This window comes from Trachypithecus francoisi, unplaced genomic scaffold, assembly GCF_009764315.1.
Source record: "Trachypithecus francoisi isolate TF-2019V2 unplaced genomic scaffold, Tfra_2.0 Lachesis_group8, whole genome shotgun sequence".
Lineage (NCBI taxonomy): Eukaryota > Metazoa > Chordata > Mammalia > Primates > Cercopithecidae > Trachypithecus > Trachypithecus francoisi.
The window spans coordinates 48,192,897-48,209,660 of NW_022681473.1; the positions used below are offsets into that span (position 1 = coordinate 48,192,897).

The 16,764-nt window shown below is 44.6% G+C and overlaps 1 protein-coding gene across 16 annotated transcripts in view; it reads left to right on the forward strand.

The window, feature by feature from the left end:
* Positions 1-16,764, forward strand: part of PLEKHA7 (pleckstrin homology domain containing A7) — a 235,342-nt gene that overhangs the window by 129,607 nt on the left and 88,971 nt on the right. For all 16 annotated transcript variants that reach the window (XM_033204225.1, XM_033204215.1, XM_033204219.1 and 13 more), the window contains one exon: positions 11,800-11,883. In XM_033204225.1, coding sequence (XP_033060116.1) covers positions 11,800-11,883 — 84 coding nt within the window. The remainder of the gene's footprint in view (positions 1-11,799; positions 11,884-16,764) is intronic.

Consider the following 16,764-nt stretch of genomic DNA (forward strand, 5'->3'; position numbering starts at 1 on the left):
GAGTTTTGAAGGATATGGAGGTTTCTAAAAGGCAAAAGATGGATACGAGTTTTAGTAATACAGTCATCCTAAGTAGACTCAGGACAAAATCCCTTGTATTTTTTTTCATTCAACAAATACTTGTGGAATACCTACTATGTGCCAGGCACTATGCTAAGCCCTGGAACATAGCCGTGAAAACACTAGTTTCTGCCCCATGGAGCTCATGTTCAAGTGTCATCTGCATTGTGACTTGTAGACCTACATAGGTTGCAATGAAAAGAGCCACAGGGTTGATCTGTGACTTCGGTGCCTGGTTTCTCTTTTTAAGCCCTCTTCCCTTCTCCTTTTCAGGCCTGTTCTGGGAATGAGTGCCACATGGTTAAATTGGTGCTGAGAGAACCTTAGGCATCCCAAGCAGTGATGAAAGAATCATTGTTACCAGGGGGAGTGGGTTTGCTGACTTGTAACCACTCAAACTCTTCCCTGCCCTGACTGGTATGAAATATTGATAAGGAGCCATTGTTTCTTCACCAAAGATAGGCTCTGATTTGGGGCTGATTTCAGCTCGGTGTGGTAGGGCAAACCTGAATGAGCAATTTGTTCTGACTCCAGAGCTGTAGGTAGGGGTGTTTCTTTATGTCCTGGTTCTAGAGGGGCAGCCAACCCCACGGTCTCAGAGAACAGAAGAATTGGATTCTAGAGACATGAAGTGCTTGCCTGGTTGTTTACCTCTAGCCACTGCTCCCTTTGGCCACAGTGGGGCAGTGACTCAGAGCTGGAACTATGTTCCTGCCTGGTTGCCAGATTTTGCTTGAGGGGTGGAGAGGAAGGAGAATGAATGAGCAGGAGCAAGTGGCTGCTGGATTTGTAACACCTTGGGAGGCAGCTGCTCAAGAACCGAAATTGAGAGAGAGCAGGTAGGCTGGGAGTTTCCCTCCCTGTCTGACCTGAACCTAAGATTTCAGAAGGCAGTGCAGCTGGGGAAGACACTAGCTGAACATGGAACCCAAAGGGAGGGTGAGTGTGTCCCCTGCCTTTACCAGTAAGAACAAGAAAGCAGGTTAGTCCTGTACTGGTTTTATAGGGATTCAGTTTGCTGTGGTATATTCTGATTCATGAAAGTCAAGTCATGACTGAGAGAAAGGGAGTTTTCGATGGTTGGGAGTACCTACAGTTAAATAAAAACAACTAGCATCCAATGTAATTGGGCATAAATAAGACCTAAGTATCATTAACTACACCTCCCTAATGTTATTACAAAGAATATTTTGTTGGCAAGTGAGGTTGGGGAGGACAACTGTTCTGCCTGTCTCTTTGTGTCTGCAGTTGTGTGTAGTGTTGTTACATTTCAGTCTGTAGCTCTGTGGATGACTGTAGTTTGAGATGAACCTCAGCATCTTAAAATGCTACAGCTGGAGGGAAGATCCTGGAAACATCTCCTGCTCCAGCCTTCTCATTTTACAGTTGGGGAAACTGACTTATTTAAGTGTACTAAATGGAAGCATAAAACTGGGTGTTCTAAGATTAAAAATGTTTCCCAGGACATGTTTGAAAACTTCTATAGAGTGCGGTTTTTCTCGGGCCGCAGTTTCTGAACTCTGTCGGGGATGGAAGTGTGGCTGATGGAAGGCGCCTCTTGATCTTAAACCACTTTGCCTGCCAGGTGAGTTCTTTAAATAGAAATTTTAACAGGAGGCTGGGTGCTGTGCCTTAACTCAAAGGGAAGAAAAGAAAGTGTGTTCTTGAGCCTCTGTCCTAGAGCAGGCTGAACATGCTGGAGTATGGAATGTGGAAAAAGGCAAAACAACTCTATTGGAGTGCAGTTTTAGAGCTAGCAGAAGATAAATATAGCAGGCACTGAAGGTTGAAGTGTCTACTGTGGGCTGGGACGTTATCAGTATTCTTTATAACAATGCAGGGTCGGAATTAATCTTTCCTTTACAGATAAACTCAGAAAAGCCACTAACTTGCTCAAGGTCATGCAGTACCAGTGCGTGGCAGAGCTGGGATTTGAATTCCAGTTTATGTGACTCTGATCTGCCTGGGATTCAGGTAGGCCTGTGTGGCCTTTCTAGATGGAGAACCTACCTGCACCCCCTCTTTTACAGATGAGGAAACCGAGGCCTAGGGAGGTTGAGTAGTTGCTTGGGCTGTAGAGCTAGCTGGTAGTGACAAAGCTGGTACTTAGCTCCTGCCACATTGCTCCTCTGCCAACTTCCTTAAAAAAAAAAAAATTAGGAACGGGCTCTCTGAGTTTGATCTCCTCCTTCTATCAGGAGCTTGACTTTAATGTTATCATGGTTACTGGGATCCTGTGAAATCAAAATTAAAACTGTGTATTCACCAAGTAGCAACCCCAAGTCGTAGGGCTGCATGTGGGAACTCAGGGGACAGGCAGGCTTGCGGTGTGGGTGACTCAGTCAGAAGAGTACTTTGCAGAATGAATTGGCCATTGAGTGGATCTGGAGAACTTAATAGAACCTAATGAAATGTAGAGGTTTGCAAATCATGCCAGAAGACTGTTAAATCGAGAGCTTGGAAAAGACGGACTTCCCTCTTTGCAAGTTGTGAGGGCCTTAAGTTTGCTCAGTTAATTTTGTGACTCCCTCATGCCCAGTTCTGCCTGTGCCAGGCTGTTTCCCTTTGGCACCTTTGGACACCAAGCACAGTTACTAACTGCCCCTCAGGTGGGGGGGTCTAGAGTTGCATGGGGTTTCCATGTCGCTGCCCACGTTGGTATGGAGTGTGTGCCAGATGTGGATGGTACGGGAATGGGGAAGGCCTAGAGTTGCCCTGCTCCATGCTCTCCAGGGCTGGTGAAGTCTTTTTCAGGACCTGTGGCCTTCTGCCTCCCCCTCTCTTTGAGGGCTCTGTGATGCATTTTGCTGCTGAAATCAGAAATCACATTGGTTCTGCACAGCCTCTCCCTGAAGGTGATATGTCTGTGCTCAGGCTGTTTTGAAGTAAAGGAGTTCAAGTGCCTACTCTGAATATTCTTGTTTCTTTGCTGTAGGAGATATGTGAGGAGTAAGGAATGACTCCTCCCAGCCCTTGGATCTTACTTGAAGGGAGGGGACAGGGAGAAGAACAAACACACATAAAATAAGCAGAGAGCAATACTAGCGAGGATATAATCAGTCACCAAATTGTAGGTTTCATGCCAAAACACTCTCCCAGTTCATACAAGGGAGATACAGGTGATGTTTGTATTATCCTCCTGTGTGTTTTTAATCACTCAGTAATTTCCTATCAGGTGTTTGCATTCCATTCTTTGATTCTCTCAGTGGAGTGTATTAACCCTCCTTTACAGGGGAGTTGAGGAAGTTGTAGGGGAGGGCTAATTTCTCCAAATTATATTGTAACTCAGTTCAGGAGAGCCAAGGATGAAGTGTTCTTGGCATGTTGGTGTCTCACCCTTGCACTGGCAGTAAGAATAGAAGCCAACTGCCTTCTCAGGGTGACCGTTAGGTTCTTGTCTCTGTTACTTGAGTCCAGATTTCTGTAGGGCTAGCTAGTTCATTTAGAGGCAAAATTAGCCGGGCGTGGTGGTGCACACCTGTAATCCCAGCTGTTTGGAGGTGGAGGCGGGAGAATCACCTTGAACCTGGGAGGCGGAAGTTGCAGTGAGCTGAGATTGCACCACTGCACTCCAGCCTGGGTGAAAGAGTGAGACTCTGCCTCAAATATCCGGAGGAAAGAGCACCCAGGCTGCAAGGTCAGCTAGTGCTAAGACTGTTAAGTAGGAAAGAGCTTGGTGTTCAAGAAACAAAAAGGCCAGTGTGGCTAGGCCAGCATGGACAAGGGGAATAATGGCACTAGATGAAGATGGAACCAGGCAGGAGTCAAGGCATCTTAGCGTTTTGTAAGCTAAGGTAATGAGCTTATTTTTTACTCTGTGTGTAAAGTAGAGCTATCGTAGAGTTTAATGGAGGAGTGTGACTTGGTCTAGCTTATATTTTAAAAGATCCATGAGGCGTCCAGTGAGGAGAATGGGTGCTACAGAGGCCAAGGTAGAAGCAGAAAGAGCCGGTAGGAGGCTGTTGCAGTATTTAGTTAAGAGATGAGTAGGGTGCTAGCTGTACAGATGGAGTGGAGTGTGGATTAATTCAAAGTATATTTTGTAGATAGAGGCAATAGGACTTGGTTCTGCGTGCTTCACATATTGTACATGGAGGTTAAGGTAAAGAAAGGAATAAAGGATGACTCTAAGGTCATAGTGATGTTCATGGAAATAGGGAAGGCTGGAGGAGTATTGAGTTTGGTGGGAAGGGAGGCTTATTCTATTCTTGCCCTGTTAAAATGTAGATGCCTATTAGACATTGCTATAGTCAAGGTACAGTTGGATTCAACAAACATTAATTGAGGACCTTCTGTATGCCAGACATTTCACAAGGTTCTTTCATGTATGTTCCTTCATTGTATCTTCATAACAACCTTTTGGAGGGACATTTTTATCCCCTATTTGCAAATGGAAGAATTGATCCTCAGAGAGGTGAGGTGGCTTATCTGGTTTGAACCCAGATCTTCTGACCCTAGGGCTCTGGGCTGACTTGTTGCTTAGGGCAGATGTTGAAGGAGGCTGATTAGTGTTATGTTGATAGCTTCTACTTAAAGAGAGGATGGGGACCTTACATTGGCTGATCAAGGCCTGATTCTGGAAGAAGGGCCTGTCACAGGAATGCCCGTATGCAGTGAGCTGTTGTAAATCTTGATATTTTCAAAAAGTGCAAGCTTGAAAGACCATTTCAGTAGATTTTCAGTCCCCTTAGAAACACCACATTAATGATGATGCTTTGCATTAAATGAGCAATTTTGTGAAAGTGTTAAGTAAAATTAGCCACAAGGAGCTTAAAAAACAATTGAGGAAATGTAAAGATGCTGTTTCAAATCTTGATTGCTACCTCTTTATTGTGGGGCCCATATCCGAGCTGAAGATGAAGAAGAGGCAATTTCTTGTATTCTCAGAGTTTCAATTTCCAGTTTTGAGACCTAACTAGGAGCATTATTAGGTTATCCAGAATCCTTGGTTTTCTCCAGACACTGGTATTTAGAACAATGATAGTAAGTGGCTTTACAAGCCTGGGGGCAGTGCTAAAAGTGGCTTCAGGCCTGCAGGGTAACCTTTTACAGTGTTCTGGGAGCCACATTGAGGAACCAGAAGGTCCAGAGGGGCAGATACTGCTGAGCATACCAAGGAGAAGATCTTTAACAGAGTCCCTCCTCAGGCTTTTAGGCCAGATACTTTTCTTACGTTTTAAGCAGTTTCTTCTCTTTATAACGTGGTCCAGATAAGAGCTAGTGCTGATGGAGCAGACTTGTCACACTCTCAGCATACCAATACCACTACTGTCAGAAAACCAGCTTTATCAGGGTGCTCCGACCCCCACTGTTCTGTTAAGCATCAGTCACATAATGCCAGAACTTCTTGCCATGCCAAAAAAATTGCTGTGCTAATTGGAACCTTGGTGTTTAACCAACAAGAGTCACTGCTTATATTACAATCAAAATCCATATGAATAGAAAATTAATCTTGGAAAAATGCTGCAAGAAACCGTAGGATGTATTTACATTTTGACTAGCCTTCTCTGTCATTTTAGGTTGACTCTGTCTTACATTGACCTTAAATCAGTTCTCCATGGTCCTCACTTTATTCTCTTATCAAGTCTTTTGTATTTACTGTCAGACTTCTTTAGGACCTAACCCAAGTCCTTCCTGGCCCAGGGCTTGTGAAGACATGCTTATTTACATGGATGGTTACCCATAGCCTGCTTTCATGGGAATCATCCTTCCCTGCCATCTTCTATCCATGTTCCCTGGTCCTTTCCTAAGTGAGACTGGCTGCCATTCAACTTCAAGGGGCTGCTTCTGGGAGGAAGAGCGGGATTTGTAAATGGAGGTTAGCTTGTGTTTACCTCATATGCCAAATTACTTTCTCGGTAGCCTGAAGAGAAACAGAAGCCCTTGTGTGGAACAGAGAGTTTTTGTTCTCCCCTGAAACCAGCCACTTGGCTCTCAGCCGGGCCATCTCTGAACTACCATAGAGCAAGGCAGCAATTCAGGTCTAAGAACAGGTATTTCAGGGGATGTGTCTGTGCCTGCTAAATACTTCTTGAGACACAGTGATAGGACATGAGACTCTTCATGGGTGTTAGAATCAGGAAATGGAGCTGACTGAGGGCTTTTGTGGTGGGGAAGCCGGGGACAGCGAGTAAAGCCAGAGGACTTTGCAATCTCCAAATGGGTTTGAGGAGCCAGCGTTTAATAGGCAGCCTTTGTTTGGCGAGGGTGAGTCTGGAGTAGTGGAAAGAGATCAAAAGGATGGTGGTGTGCAGACAACACACCCACTGCGGTTGTAGGTAAATCACCGTTCTTTGGGGGCCTTACTTTCTTCATTTGGGGCCTGGTGTGGTGATACCTAACCTGCCCTTTTATGTATTTGTGAATATTGAATGGAATCGCCCAGGGACCTCACTCACATCCCTTTGCTCAGAGTGCTGAACCAGAAGCTCTGCCATTAGCAAGCTGAATGTGTTTGATAAAAAATGATGAAATTTCGGCCGGGCCTGGTGGCTCATGTCTGTAATCCTAGCACTTTGGGAGGCCAAAGTGGATAAATTGCTTGAGCTCAAGAGATGGAGACCAGTCTGGGCAACATGGTGAAACCCCCTCTCTGCTAAAAATAAAAAAAATTAGCTGGGCATGGTGGTGTGCACCGGTAAGTCCCAGCTACTTGGGGGACTGAGGCAGGAATGTCGCTTGAACCCAGGAGGTCGAAGCTGCAGTGAGCTGAGATCATTCCACTGCACTCCAGCCTGGATGACAAAGTGAGACCCTGTCGCAAATGAAAAAAAAAAAAAAAGAAATTTTAAGACTTCAATATTCAGAAGCCATTACACTGGTTCATCTCTTTTCTCAATGTATGAGTCTTTTTGGAAAAAAAAAAAAAAAAATATATATATATATATAGTATTCTAGTAACATCCCATAACCTGGAACCTCAGTTTCCTTATGTTTAACATGGGGATAAAAATACCCTGCTTACTTCAATGGGTAGTTTGGAGGGGCAAATAAGATGATGAATGTAAGCACAGTTAAAGCTCCTTAATTAAAACTCCTTGTAAATTGCAGGAGATGGTGGTGGTGGTGTTGACACCGTGACTGAAAACTCTTTTGGCAAAGAGGGCAGCATCCATATTAGGGAAAGAAGTTTGAAGAACTGTCTCTAGGTCTGATCAAATGACAGCTATTTTGTGTTGGCTTTTTAAAAATTACCTTTCTTCTAATGTTAGAATGTAAAATTCATCTTAGTGCCTAAACTCTGGAGCTCAAGATTCATTTACTTAGAACCCTGAGTTTATTTAAGCTGGTGCAGTTTGGGGTGGGGAGCCCAGGAATTGCTATTAAGATTGTGCAGTGTAGGCCAGACGTGGTGGCTCACACCTGTAATCTCAGCACTTTGGGAGGCTGAGGGGGGCGGATCACGAGGTCAGGAGATGGAGACCATCCTGGCTAACATGGTGAAACCACGTCTCTACTAAAAATACAAAAAATTAGCCGGGCATGGTGGCGGGCACCTGTAGTCCCAGCTACTCGGGAGGCTGAGGCAGGAGAATGGTGTGAACCTGGGAGGCAGAGCTTGCAGTGAGTGGAGATCGCACTGCAGAACTCCAGCCTGGGCAATGGAGCGAGACTGTGTCTCAAAAAAAAAAAAAAAAAAAAAAGAATTGTGCAGTGTATATGAAGTGATGGTCACTGGCTGCTGGATGGATCTGCCCCACACCTGTAGAAGATTTGCTTTTTACCCTCATCTGCCAGAGATCCACCAGCTGATCTTATGGTAGAACCGAAGGCTGTTTGGGGACTACTGAGTGCCACACAAGTGCTATCACTCATAACTTTGGCCCTGGACAAAAGGGGAAAGAGGGAGATAAAGAACGAGAGGGAGTAGTGGCAGCTGGTGCTGTTTTTCTGATGCCTTGTGTCTTTAGGGCTTTCTGATCATGGCCAGGAAGCTGCCCCCCTCAGACTCCTAAGGGAAAGGGAAAGCAGGTTATCATACAGAGAACACAGAATTTAGAAATAGAAGACCTGGAGTCATTTCCCAGTCTTATCACTTTTTTGTTTGTTTTTGAGACAGAGCCTCACTCTGTCACCTAGGCTGGAGTGCAGTGGCACAATCACAGCTCACTGCAGCCTCGACCTCCTGGCTCGAATGATCCTCTTAACTCAGCCTCCCAAATAGCTGGGGCTACAGGTGTGTGACACCATGCCTGGCTAATTTTTGTATTTTTTGTAGAGACAAAGTTTCACCATGTTGCCCAGGCTGATCTCAAACTTCCAGGCTTAAGCAATTCACCTGCCCCAGCCCCAGGCAGTGCTAGGATTACAGGTGTGAGCCACTGCACCTGTCGCAAGTCTTATAATTTATCAACAGTTATCTTGTACCAGGCAACCCCCAACCACATTTACCTCTCTGAGCCCTATTTCCTCATTGATGGTGGGATTGATGGTGGTAATAGCCCAGATGAGTAAGAAAATGCTTTGTAAACTGCAAACCTCATTAGAGATAATCACAGATAGCTGTGTTAATGTTTTATGGTTATTTCTGTTATGAGCAGGGCTTTTTTTTCCCCCTCCAGGTAGAAATGAGGCAGGTTTAGATTTAGAGTTTGCATTTTCAGCTTCTCTGGCAAGTGGAGATAAGTCTCTGGAAAAAGATGGGCCAGGAGTGGTGGCTCACACCTGTAATCCCAGCACTTTGGGAGACTGAGGTGGACTGATCACCTGAGGTCAGGAGTTCGAGACCAGCCTGGCCAACATGGTGAAACCCTGCCTCTACTAAAAATACAGAAATTAGCCAAATGTGGTGGCAGGTTTCTATAATCCCAGCTACTTGGGAGGCTAAGGCAGGAGAATCACTTGAACCTGGGAGGCAGAGGTTGTAGTGAGCCAAGATCATGCCATTGCACTCCAGCCTGGGTGACAGAGCGACACTCCATCTCAAAAGAAAAAAGAAAAAGCTGGGTATAAATAAAGCCTAACCGTTGAACGTGGTGCAAGGATTTTTAAAACAGGTCTTAAGAAGGCCTGTTTCTGCTTCTTGGCCTTATCTTAGATGCTCAGCCTTAAGTCTGCTTTTTTGGGAAGACTAGTCTGCTGTTTGCCAAATGAGGTCATAGAATTCCACAGGCTTGCCTGGGACCAGGAGGAGGGAATTCAGAGGCTGGCTATGGTTGGGAAGGGTGACAGTATGGTGAAGCGGTGCATAGTTGCAGGACTAAGGAACAATCTGGCCTCATGGCTGGCTTCACATTTGGCTTGTTAGGGTTTTCAGGTTGCTCTAACCCTCAGTGCCCCGGTTATCCCAGACACCTGGACATCGGAGATTCTGACCAGGCATTAGGGTGGTGTAAAAGAAACTTTGTAGGCCTAGAGAGTTTTTCTTTGATAACCTTTGCGCTATACTGATTTAGACAGTAATCTCTAGGGAGGTTTAGTCCTCAGTTTGGAGATGGGGCTAATATTTTAACAATACCAAACTGAGATGATCTATTGATTATGAAAGCATTTTAACTGTCTATACTAGGAACCTTAAAAAATGACCATGCCCTTTGATTCAGTAATTTTTCCTTTAAGACTGTAACCCAAGGAAAAATTTGAATTGCAAAATTCAAATTACATTGAAGGAGATATAGATTATAATAGTGGGGGGAAGCACCTAAAATATCTAGCATTAGAAGAGTTTAAATCTTTCTAGAATGTAAATACCATGGGATAAGGACTTTTTGTTCACCTTTTATCTCCAGTACCTAAAGGAGTGCCCAGCACATGGGTGCCCAGTAGGCAACTTTTTGAGTGGTTGTATGTAAAAAAAATTACATTTGGCCAGACATAATCCTAACGCTTTGGGAAGCAAGCCTGGTGGGCTGAGGGTTGAGACATGCCTATGCAACATAGTGAGATCTCATCTCTGCAAAAAAACCCAAAACTTAGCTGGACATGGTGGCATGTACCGGTAGTCCCAGTCACTTGGGAGGCTGAGGTGGGAGGATTGCTTGAGCCCAGGAGTTTGAGCCTGCAGTAAGCCATGATCACCCCACTGCACTCTGCCTGGGCAACAGAGCAGGACCCTGTCAAAAAAATTTTTGTTTACATTCATATGATAAGACTGTTATTCAGCTATTTCAAATAAAGAAGTCTTAATGACATAGGACTTCTTCTATGTTAATAGGAAGTGAAAAAGCAGGACATAGATTTTTATATACAGTAAAATCACTCTCAGTAGCCTGAAGTGATTCTTTTAAGTAGAAGAAAATTAAAAACTTGGAAGGTGAAAATACCCAGGTATATCTCCACATAGAGAGGTTATGGGTGACTTTTTACTTTTTACATTTTAAAAAATGTCTACAGGCCAGGCACAGTGGCTTACACCTATAATCCCAGCACTTTGGGAGGCTGAGGTGGGTGGATCACTTGAGGTCAAGGTTTTGAGACCAGCCTGGCCAACATAGGGAAAGCCCGTCTCTACTAAAAATACAAAAATAAGCCTGGCGTGGTGGTGCACACCTGTAATTCCAGCTACTTGGGAGGCTGAAGCAGGAGAATTGCTTGAACCCAGGAGGGGGAAGTTGCTGTGAGCCGAGATTGCATCACTCCAGCCTGGGTAACAGAGTGAGACTCTGTCTTTAAAAAAAAAAAATCTGGCCGGGCGCGGTGGCTCAAGCCTGTAATCCCAGCACTTTGGGAGGCCGAGACGGGTGGATCACGAGGTCAGGAGATCGAGACCATCCTGGCTAACACGGTGAAACCCCTTCTCTACTAAAAAAAAAAAAAAAAAAAAACTAGCCGGGCGAGGTGGCGGGCGCCTGTAGTCCCAGCTACTCGGGAGGCTGAGGCAGGAGAATGGCGTAAACCCGGGAGGCGGAGCTTGCAGTGAGCTGAGATCTGGCCACTGCACTCCAGCCTGGGCGACAGAGCGAGACCCCGTCTCAACAAAAAAAAAAAAAAAAAAAAAAAAAAAAAAATCTGCAATGACTATGATCTTGAAAGAAATTTAAATAAATCATATTTTGTTTTAAAAAGAGGAGGTTTAGTTTAGTTTATTTGTGGAGCAAACCAACAGTCTCTAGAGCCAGCTCCTCCTCCCTTTCAAAGAACCAAGCAGCCTTTGTTGATGCACAAAACACCTACACGCTTTGTTTGTGTCTGTCAGCCTGGTGTGGAAGCTGATCCTTCCTAACTTCAAAAGGGTGATAGAAACTCCACCGTGCTGAAATTGTGCGGGTCGTGTTGCAGAGACATGCCCATACATTTATATCCCATCGTTGAAGTGAAGACATTTTGTTGTAGGGAGAAGAATTTTCAGAAGATAGATTTTTCTGGGTGGGTGGTTAATTCTTAGAATTCTTTCACTAGGTTCATGGATTTGGAAGCTGTCGGAAGTGTCATCTGCTTTCCTTCATTCTTGTTTTAGCTCGTACTGTCTTAAAGTGACTTTTTGTTCATCATCTCAGTTTGCTGGAGTAAGTACTTCATGGAATGTCTCTCCAAGATGCAGTATTCTCTTGGAGCCAAGACTTCCTTAGAAGTCTCCCTGTCTCGTAGGTGGGCTCTGGCACCTGAGCTGGAAATTCTTGGGCTTTTCTTAGTGTGGCGGGTTTCTGACAGACTAAGTGTGTCTCAGGGGAAAGGCCCACATTTCTCCTCCTGTGAGAAATCTTCGATGACCAGGGTCGCCAGACATTGCTGACTGACCTGTCATGTCTGTACTCCTTTCGTTCACACGAATTCTCATCCATCATCTCTCTTTCCCTTTAGCCATAACCAGCAGACCACAGCATTCAGGCATCCTGTGACGGGGCAGTTTTCTCCAGAAAACAGTGAATTCATTCTTCAAGAAGAGTAAGTATTTTTATGTATTCTCCTTATCTGGGCAGAGTATGGGATATACTAAAGGCATTTGCTGAAGACAAAACTTGCTGGACTGTTTTCTCTGAGACAGAGGGGCTTGGAGTGAGTGGGTTGGTTGATCCAAACAGGAATATGAGAAGAATTTTATTTTTCAATCTCCAGACTTCTCTCAGTGGCAAGCTCTGGAAGAGGAGAGTTGATACAGGGATGTGCTATGATGGGTACTGTCAGAGCTTCTTTAAAGTTCCGTTTCCCCAAGTGAACCCTTTCTCCTGATACATCTTCTGGTACATTAGCCCTGTTTGGAGAGGACCCACTCATCTGGGTGGAAATATAGCTGACACACACCTGTATTACCAGATACTTGGGAGACTGAGGTGGGAGGATGGATTTGAGCCCAGGAGTTCAAGGTTAACAAGACCAAATATCTTTTTTTTTTTTTGAGGCAGGGTCTTGTTTTGTCATCGAGGCTGGAGTGCAGTGGCACAATCTTGGCTCGCTGCAGCCTTGACCTCCCTGGGCTCAAGCAATCCTCCTGCCTCAGCCACCCAAGTCGCTGGGACTATAGGCATGCACCACCACACTCAGCTTATTTTTGTGTTTTTTGTAGTGATGGGGTTTCGCCATGTTGCCCAAGTTGGTCTCAAACTCCTGTGCTGAATCAATCCTCCTGCCTTGGCCTCCCAAAGTGCTGGGATTACAGGCGTGAGCCACCTCATCCTGCCCTAGACCCCATCTCTTAAAAAATGTGTGTGTGTGTGTGGGTGGGGGTAGGGGGTGTCCCCTCAGACTGAGCTGAATCAGGCTCCCAGGGAAGCCTCAAATAAGAGTCCAAAATCCAAAGAGAGGACAGCTGGTAATCCCCATAATCCCTGAACATTTTGAGTTCTTTCTGTTCTCTTTTCCTAACATGGGAACTTTCCTGCTCCTCAGCTCAGTTTCAGCAGGGCTCTCGGATGCTCAGGTGGGCTGTACCACCCAGGGCTTGTCTACATAAAAATACATGTACGGCCCAAGCAGGATGTGTTTTCCCAAAAAAGGAAGGCAAGAAATGTGCATCGCTCTGCCCCCTTCCATTCATTTGAGACAGTTCTATTTGAAGAAAACATTTATGTTTCAGAAAGTAACAAATAGATGTTAGCTTTAAAGGTTTTTTTCCTTCTTCAAATCATTTTTCCTCTGTTAGTCACGTAGACCAAATATGATCTTAAAATAAGCTCTCAGTATTTATATTTTTACAGCGTTTCCCTCCCTTAATACCTACACCTTTAAACTTTTTATTATGGAAAAAAATATACAAAAAGAGATATGGTAATAAATTCAATATACTCATTGCTCATCTTCAACAATTTCTAAAACATAGCTAATTTTATTTTATCTATCCCTTCACTCTCATCCCCTAGATTATTTTGAAGCAAATTCCAAACGTATCATTTCATCTCTATAGTATTTTCAGCTTAGAATCATTATCCCACAGTACGTTTAAAGCTAGAAAGCTATAATTATGGTGAAACTGACATCCTTGCACGTATGCTCTGTGCCGGAGGCTTTACACGCATATCTCATTTAATAGGATCGTCCTGAGAGATAGACCATTGCCATTTTAGAGATGAAGAACCTGAGACCCAAAGAAGTGCCCAGAGACACACAGCTAGGATAGCCAAGATGCCATCCCAGGTTAGCCAGGCTTTAAGGCCTGTGCTGTCTTTGCATGGTGTTCTCCTCATCAGGTCCAACTCCTGTCATAGTCAGAGGCCACTTCCTAAGTTATTTTGATGCTGGTGGTCCATAGGAGACGACAGTCAGGGGCTGGAGTTGGGAGTCTGACTTTGGAAGCATTAATACTAGTAAAGAGAGTAAGTGAAGATTGTCTTGTCTCCTAGATTGAGAACCAACTGCTGTTTAAAAAGAGCCAGGATGTGGATTCCCCAAATTCCAGCTCAGAATAAATTTGTTTATAGAATCCTGAAGGTCAGAAGCTCTTGGGAAGTCATTGAGTTCAGTCCTCAGGCATCCCCGAGACACGGGTGCCTGTTGTGAAGTCTGGACAGAGAGTCCATCAGAACCTTTAGCTTGGGAACTTACCAACTTCCATAAGAGCTGCTAGAAAATGCAGACCTACCATTACAAAACATTTGTCACACACAATTCCTTTTCCTCTCATTCTTAACAGAAGACTTTATCTACTGACCACTTCTCTTCAGAAGGTAGCCTCTTTCCTACTACCGAAACATCTCTGTAGTTAATTTCAGTTCCATCCAGCTTCCAAGGAGAAGATACACCTTCTTTTCAAGGCTGACTTTTTCCCCTCTAGATCCCATCTCCTGGATGTCATGGGGGGTACATGCTTGTCTCAGGTGGTGTGTGGCACTGATTGGCCAGACTTTCCTTGCAACAGGCAGAATATGCTATAGGCATTGAGAAGAAGGGAGGATTCCTGCACTTATTAAATACCTAGTGAGTACCTACACTGTGTCTGGGGCTGTGCTGGACTCTACAGGTACAGCAGCAAGCAACACAGATGTGGTCCTGGTGGTGAGGAGCTTACGGTTGAGTAGAGAATTTGCCTGCTCTTATTGGTGTGAACAGATACATCTCCCCACTGTTGGCAGGTGGGACTCACCTGAGATACTCAGAATAATGTGTGCATGCCCCTCAAAGGATAGTTTCTCATTTTACAGATTAGAGGCATGGAGAAGAGAAATAATGTGAAAGCTATAATATGATGGTTCCAGGTGACATGAGTTCTGAGTGTTCTAATTCCTGCGTCGGTCATGCAGAATCAGTCAGAATAGGCTAGGGTCTGCTGTGGTAATAAGAGATCACAAATGTGCTAAATGTTCATGATAGAGGAAACACAGGGTTCAATGGGAATTGATAAAGAGGACTCTAACCTAGCTTAGGGACCACAGATGGCCTCCTCATCTGGAAGGGGATGTGGTTTAAATTGAGATCTGTCTAGTCAAGGTGAACAACCTGGGCAAAAACCTAGAGGGGAAGGAGGGTAGAGCATGGGCGATCTATACCAGTTGAGTTAAAGTGAAAAATGAGGAGCACTGGATGGATTCTGGAGGTACTTGGGAAGTAAAATGAACAGGATTTGGTGATTGATTGCCTGTGATAAGAATGAAAGAGAGGAAAGATTTTCTTGAAGCCTCTGGCCCTAAACTGGAGGAAGAGGGAAGATTTAGATAAGGGAAGATAAGTGTGTACACGTGCATGTGTGTAGGTGTTGTTCACAGCTGAGGAGAGTGTGACCAGCCTTGGTGGGGTCAAAGTGCAAGAAAGCTGACTTGCAGTGGAGGTTTGTGAAGGGGAGTGTGTAGATAAGGTTGAAAAAGGGGCTGCAACCAATTACCTAAATTGCTTCCTCCTAAATGAAATACACTTAGATTTACCTCCTGGGGAAGCTCTGGAGGGTGAGTGTGGCATGATTTCTTCTCACAGAACCAGTTTTTTTAAAATTATGCAAATGAATGAGATTCTTGTTTTGTTCCCTTAGAGTAGCTTAATTTTGTTGTGTAGTGTGTTATGTTTCAGACTCATGTCTTGGGTGGAAAAAAGAAAACTGGCTCCTTTCTTTTTCTTCTCCAAAGAGAATCCACTAAGGCCAAGCACTGGAGAGCTGTAACCACATTGACTCCTCTTGCCAGAGCCTCCACCCCCCAGTTTCTTGTAGCTAATTCTTCTGGAGCAGCGGTTCTCAAAGTGTGGTCTCTGAATCAGCATCACCTGAGAAGGTGTTAGAACTGCAAATTCTTGGCCCCACCCCAGACCTAATGAATCAGACTCTAGAGTTAGGGACCAGCAATCTGTGTTTTCATAGGCCTTCCAGGTGATTCTGATGCGGTAAAAGTTTAAGAACCACTGATTTAGGCGACTTGCTCTTTTCATCCCGTCTAAATTACTCCCCAGTTCTTCTCTTCACCCCCAGGTATCTTCCCACTTCACCCACCAAGTCTCCATCCGTTCTCTGGGCTGCAGTGGCAACCTTAGGTGGATTTCAGTCACATAATCTTGAGTTTCTTCTTCTGTGGGAATAAAAGAAAAAAAAAATTTTAAACCCATCTCCATGGTGACTTCTCCTAGGGCATTATTGGTGTGAACAGATACAGCTCCCCACTGATGGCAGGTAGGACTTGCCTGAGCTGCTTGGAATAACCCATGTATGCCCCTCCAAACAGTGGTTTCTCATTTTACAGGTTAGAGGAATAAGGAAAAGAAATAATGTGAAAGCTGTGAGCTGTGGGCCAGAGGACATGAGCTCTGAGTGTTGTTGTTCCTGTGTCAGTCATATAGAATCAGGCTAGGTAGGCTAGGGTCTGCCGTAGTAACAACAAACAAAATCTCCATGATTTAAAACAGCAAAGGCTGATTTCTCATGTTTGCTTCATGTCCATCATAGGTCACCTGATGGACTCTGCTCTGCCCTCTTGTTTTTTTTTGAGACAGAGTTTCAAAAAACTCTGTGGTGTCTGGGTGACCACCGCACTCAGCTAATTTTTGTATTTTTAGTAGAGATGGGGTTTCACTGTGTTGCCCAGGTTGGTCTTGAACTTCTAGCCTCAAGCAGTCCATCTGCCTCAGCCTCCCGAAGTGCTGGGATTATAGGCATGAGCCACCCGCCTGGCCTAGAGTGCTAATTTTCTCATTCGACCTTTTCTGTTATGCTACCCAGTTTTTTATTATACCCCCTGAGGGGCGTAGGCATCAGTCAATGGGTTCTGTATCCTTGTTCCCCCAGGGGACACTCCTTTACCCGTCAAGCTAGCAGGTATGTGAAAATGCCTCATGGGAGAGCTAATACAAGCTCAGGCTGTATTAATAAAATTACAATGCATAGAGAAAAGGGGAGAATAGTTATGTTATATC